This window comes from Pituophis catenifer, unplaced genomic scaffold (assembly GCF_029215685.1).
Source record: "Pituophis catenifer annectens isolate HBS135680 unplaced genomic scaffold, rPitCat1.0.hap2 SCAF_1, whole genome shotgun sequence".
NCBI classification, from domain to species: Eukaryota; Metazoa; Chordata; class Lepidosauria; order Squamata; family Colubridae; genus Pituophis; species Pituophis catenifer.
In genome coordinates, this window is record NW_027256881.1 from 43,814,273 (window position 1) to 43,820,272 (window position 6,000).

General features: G+C 41.4%; 1 protein-coding gene across 1 annotated transcript in view; it reads right to left on the reverse strand.

Annotated features, from left to right (window-relative positions):
- Positions 1-4,678, reverse strand: part of MTA3 (metastasis associated 1 family member 3) — a 131,813-nt gene extending 127,135 nt beyond the window's left edge. The window contains exon 1 of the mRNA XM_070948489.1: positions 4,627-4,678. Within this exon, the coding sequence (XP_070804590.1) occupies positions 4,627-4,654 (28 nt within the window). The 5' untranslated portion in view covers positions 4,655-4,678. The remainder of the gene's footprint in view (positions 1-4,626) is intronic.
- Between the last annotated feature and the right edge of the window lie 1,322 nt (positions 4,679-6,000).

Below are 6,000 nucleotides of genomic sequence, written 5' to 3' on the forward strand. Positions count from 1 at the left end.
ATACTCAGCGGATAAAGTGATGATGAGCAAGGTACAGTATCTGGTGAAACATGCTTGGTTTGATTAATTTAGAAAGTTGTTGAAAAGGGCCAGAGCAACAGCAAGTGTTAATAAACTGGGCAAATACTGGAGCATGCGTATGGCCACTTAGCAACATGCCAAACACTTCAGAGATATATGAATTGCCACAACATAATCTCCATATATGTGAATTGTATGAAACTGTATCACCTTGGAGGGTGGGGTGAGGAAAAACAAGTAAAACTGTGGTTGGGTGGATCAAATTATCGTACATTACGTACATACCTAATAAAATTTCCAAGAGGAATTAAAGCAACAATGAAATTTTCCTATAGACATCAAATATTTTTATTTATTTATCAAATCTATATGTTTATTTATGAAATCTACAAGTTTCGTAAAAAAAGTGACTCTGGGCAGCCTATAGAGTCCATCAAGTTTGAAAGGAAGAATTAGGGGAGAGGAGAAAAAGTAATATAAATTGGAAATGAAAACTCAGTTTGTCAGCTAAGTTATAACCACTCATTTTTTCCCTAAAGGAAATCAATTATTATATATTCCTATTGCTATCTTGGGACAATGCTGCATGAATTTGCTTCATCTTCCTTCAGGTATGATTTAAGAAACTTAAGTCAATAGAAACACATTTCGGCCAACCTAAATTCCACAATTTATAGCCACAATCCTTCACATTTATTAGGGAATACTTTCCTCTTAAACTTATTGGGTTTAATTTTGAATAAGCATGGATGGGAGTATAATATTAGAGTATGTTGTGAGAAAACCCTGATCAAACAAAAATGGTATGGGGTGAATAAGTTAATTTGTTACACTTTATTTTCTTTTGTTTCTCTATGTTACACATCTCTAGCTTCAAATGCAATATGAAATACTCTGCAGTTCTCATTGATGGACACTGGAAATTTAGCAGATTTATTTAGTGTAATTTCATGCCTTCTAGAGTTTTAGATTACAATTCCTACAAAAAAATTTTGTGACTGGTCATATAGGCAGTAACTGATAGAAATTAAACACATCTGGAGAATATTTAAGGTTAATGACTTCCCTTTTTTTCTTTTCATCTCAGCTGTACATTTCAAATGCTGTTCCACAAGAGAAAGGCAGTTGTCAGAGTAGTCTGTTCGTTGGCTTCATGATGTTATAAGGAAAGCCAATCAGCATGTTATTCCAATAAATTTTATTAAAAGCAGGAAGAACCTGTTGGTCTTGAGCTAGTCTACATATAACCATAAAAGGAGTGACAGTAATTCCATGTCAGGCTCATCACCAAAGTTGACACACCTCTGGCCAGATTTGGCATCATGGATGCTTGTGCTGTTACTTTTTATTTTTAATTTTGGGAACAAATATGTCTAATTGCCATGAACAGCAGAATTTGCTAAATGTGTGCTTGAGATGAAACACCACAAATTGTACTGGAGATTCCTTTAATGGTACATTTAAATGGAGGGGGGGGGGACATCAAAAGTGCCCATAGCATTCCCGCACAAAGAGTCACAGACTGAAAGGTCTCAGACCCAGGCAGTGTTGCTAAATTCTGGTACTTTTGTCCTGATCCTCGGTATCTGTCTTAAGTAAGAAAACAGGAATCCCTGGCTGTTGGATCTACAAGGTTTTCTCCAACTGCAGATTCAAGAATCAAAATATAGCTTTTCTGTGCTCCTCCATTGCTTCTGTTTCCTCAACAGACAGTTCTTTCATTCACTTCTTCCATTTCTCCACTATTGCCTTTGTTCCAATCTACTATTACTTTCTAGCATCATTATTTGAGAATGTAGCTATGGCCTGGACAGGTGGATCTATTTCTCTTTGCCTTCTAGGTGAAGATTGGTGGCATGTTTCTCTCAACAGTCATTTTTTTTTTAGTAAAGAAAGCAAACTTCCAGCATATACAGCAAGACTGTACCAGAGAAAAGCCAAGTCCACCTTTCCTTTTTTGCATTAGAAATATTAGGGAGAAGGACATTTCTTTCAATGTTTTAATTTATATTGCCCCAATTTGTTTATATAGCTATGTAACTCATCCTCCAGCTGATACTTACAAGAACTTGGAATTATATTATAGTCACAGAATGTAACATTTCTCCACACAATTGCAAAACAGCTATGACCAGAAAAGGCCTTCCCATGACAGATATTATTTCATACATTATTTCATATTCAAGTTTTCATTTCCATGGAGGAAATATTTATTTGCTGTGTTTTTGTACAACTTAGGGACCAAAAAGAGTCCATTATAAAGACAGTGATGATAATAATCTAAAGCCATTAGAAATAATCATACACATCCAATTAGAATAAGGACCAGGTTTACCATCTCCTAAAGCCAACAGTACTTAAGTATAACTTTACTCCAATTCTTGACATCTTCATTGAGAATGTACCAGTAAGAAATGAACAACTTTCATTTTTTGACCAACCAACACATCAGGTGAAAAGTTAAGATATAAGTTCCAGGTACAAAAAGGAATAAAGGAGGCAAAGAAGTAAAACATGTACTACTCAATAGTTACCTCTAGAAAAATATAAAACATTTCATAAGCCCTCCGTCTTAGCAGAGAGTAGGCACTGAGCCCCATTAGTATGTTCTCTTATGTGGAATATATCTACTGCAGAAGTATTTCAGGATCAGAAATAGCTATGAAAAAGGCCCTGAAACAGTACAGAGAAATTCTTAATGTATCATTCTGAAAATCTAGTCCAATCCTTGACTTCGTGTTGGGGCCAAATGGTATTAGATATGGCATGGAAAGCCCATAGGAAGAAAGATTTGTACATTAGCTGAACTAATGACTCACTCCAGAAACTTTTGATTTATCCATTATTTAAGGCAGCTGATTCTTAAACAAGCTGCTACAGAAAGGTATTCTACTTCAAGGTGAAGAACAGCATCTGGAGTAGAGTCAGGCACTCACAGTAATATTTTACTGATTTTTGATTGGATGGCTTCAAGTTGTAATAGATCAGAAAACGTTTTTTTCTTCCTAATGTTTTTCCCAGAGGATTTGCCCACAAGGTCTGCTTTTTTCAAATCCACTGAGGGTTGATCCATTGCAACAGATAATCTTACAGTGAGATGAGCAGCAAATAAATTTAATAAAATAAAAAATAAAATTGACCAACCAATTTGCCTGCTGAGGTTGATGTGGGCTGAAAGAAAGTAGCCCAAAGTCACCCAGCTGGCTTTCATGCCTAAAGTGGGATGAGATCTGAATTGTTTCTATGGCAGCTAGCAAGTATAATGATTGCTTACTAGCCTTTTAAACTTTTTTTTTTTATAACTCACACACCAACATAGGTAATGGATGTTTAGAAGTTCATCCTATTTCAAACTACAGCATGCTAGACACTAGCCAGAAGCTACAAAGACAAGCATTTTGTCATACTTATCTTCTATGGAGCCCATCTCAGCTTTCTGGGTAGCAGATTTAATAGATTAATCATGCCCTGCATGAAAGAGAATTCCCTTCTACTACAAACTAGTGTCACTGAGTGAATGATAGAATTCACTTTAATGTTTTTTAATGTTTTTAAAAGAATTCCACTGCATTGGTAACTTCTATAAGTTGTTTCTTCAGCTATCTGTTGCTGGTGGATGTTCTTGCTAGAATTTCAATTCTAATACCCTCTGTTTATTTATTTATTTATATAATGTATTGGCCACTCATCTTATCACAGGGCAACTATTTGTTAGCATGCTTGTTTTATGTATTTATCACATTTATATCCCGCTTTTCCTTATATCCAGGAGTTCAAGACAGCACACTGGTTATTCCTTTTCCCTCCAATTTTATGCAGCAGCCTGGGACGAAAGATAGAGAACAGCCCAAAATAACCCTTCCCATTCTTTTGTAGTTGAATGGAGTTTTGAACCCAAGTCTAGTTGGGCTACCCATTAGGCCAACGCTTAAACTGCTTCATCACTCTGGAAGAATGGGACTGGCATGCAAATCAACGCGCAAGGGGATGCCATCCCAAGCACGCTTGCAAGGAAACACTGGGCCCTGCTGCATTATCGCCCTTCAACGACAGAAGGTTATCCCTTAAAGGACCCACTGGGGAAGGCCGCCTGCCCGTTTGCAGAGAGCGTTTCTTCACGGCTGAGAGTCCCCACACTGGAGGGAGGGAGGGAAGGGAAGGTTTCCAACCCGAAGCTCACTTTGGATGCTCGGTTTCCCTTCCCTTCCCGCCCCCCCACCTCCTCTCGCCCAGCGACTACAATTCCCGGGCGGAGGGGTTGCTTTGGACTTCGCGCCTTCCCCCTTCATCACCGCCACCATCACCATCTCGGCACGGTGGGCGGCGGCCTCTCTCGTCAGGGTTTCTCGTTGGAAGGAACCACGGGGCTCGTTCTCCCGGGGGGGGGCGAGGGGGGAAAAGAAGGCGGGTGGTTGGGCTAAGCTCGGCTTCCAACCTGCACGCCCCTCTCCTCCTTCCTGCCCCCCCCCCACACACACACTCCAATATCTCCGTCCCTTCGCGCCCTTCACCGACCGAGGCTGGGAGCCGGGGCCTTTGTGGCGGATGCAAACCAGTGGCGGGGGCGCGTGGCGCGTGGCGCGTCCGCCGAGGACCCCCACATACCTCCCACTCGATACATGTTAGCCGCCATGTCTGCGCTCTGCGCCCTCCTTGTTCTGTCGCTGCCGCTGCCGCTGCCGCCGCCGCCGCCAGGCTGGGGAAGGGGGAGGAGCGTTCAGTCGCTCTCGCTGCTGTTGCTACTTTTTACGCCACTCGCCCCCGGGCAAATCAGGGTGCCGGGCGGCTCTGCAGCTTTTCTGGCCAACCCGCTTTGGGGGAGGGGGGAGAGGATCCGAATAAAGCGCAGGAGGCGAAGGGTTAAAACAAAGCGGGCCAGGCCTGCCTCGCTGGGCAGAGAGAGAAAGAGATGGCTGTGGGCTGTGGGCGAGCGTCGTCGTCATCCTCGGGAGAGGAAGGGTTAAAAGCTTGCCCCCCCCCCGGCTTCGGGAAAGTGGGGGAGAGAGAGAGAAAGAGGAAGCTCTTCTGGGTATCGGGGTGTGGGGGGGGGATATAAGAATCGCATACTGGGGGCGTTTTTGTGCGCGCAAGCAAACAAGCAAGCAAGCACCGGCAAGTCCGGGTTTGACCTGGTTAGAAAGTGTGGTCGCAGGTCCCTTCTACATCTGCAGAGGTGTCAGGATACCCCAAAAAATGGGACGCAACTACGAAGCATAGTTGGCAAAAATCCATAGGAGTTTGAGAGAAAAGAGAGCACCATAAGCCTAGAAGAGCTTTGGGTTGCAAAGTGAACCATAAATCCACGTTGGCTATCATCCTACTCTCAAGTTTTACCTTTTTATTGTTTTTTTCCCTATTCCATGCTCCATTGTTGCACATGGCAGAGGTCATAGTTGAACTGTTTTTGTGAACTAACATAGTTTATATATAACAATATATCTATATCTATCTATCTATCTATCTATCTATCTATCTATCTATCTATCTATCTATCCATCTATCCTCTGCATCCCTGTCCCTTGCTTGCAAATAATGGGACAAGGCTCCTTATGGAGGATGTGAAATTCCAGGGAGGAAGAGGACCAAAGACTGAACTGTCGCCCCTGTTTTGATCTTTGTAAATCCACCTTGGGGTTAGAGTTGACTTAATGTGATTCCCAACAATTTCCCCAAAAAAATCTGGAAGAATTAAGACCAGGGTAGAGATACAATCCATACATCTATTTATAAGGCATTTGCAAGGTCCTATATTATTTGATGTGTACAATGACTCTTAAGAAATATAAATAAGGTTGATTTTAAAACTAGGGGAAAATCCTAAATTTTATGCTACTTAACAGCTCTATTTCATTAATTAAGGTCAATACTGAGATAACTACCACTATATTGGCTAAATAGTTGCAGAAAATTTCACATTGTTTATCTGCCCAGCGGATGCAGAATTGGCACACTTCGTTTTCCTTCAATTAAGCAATGCCA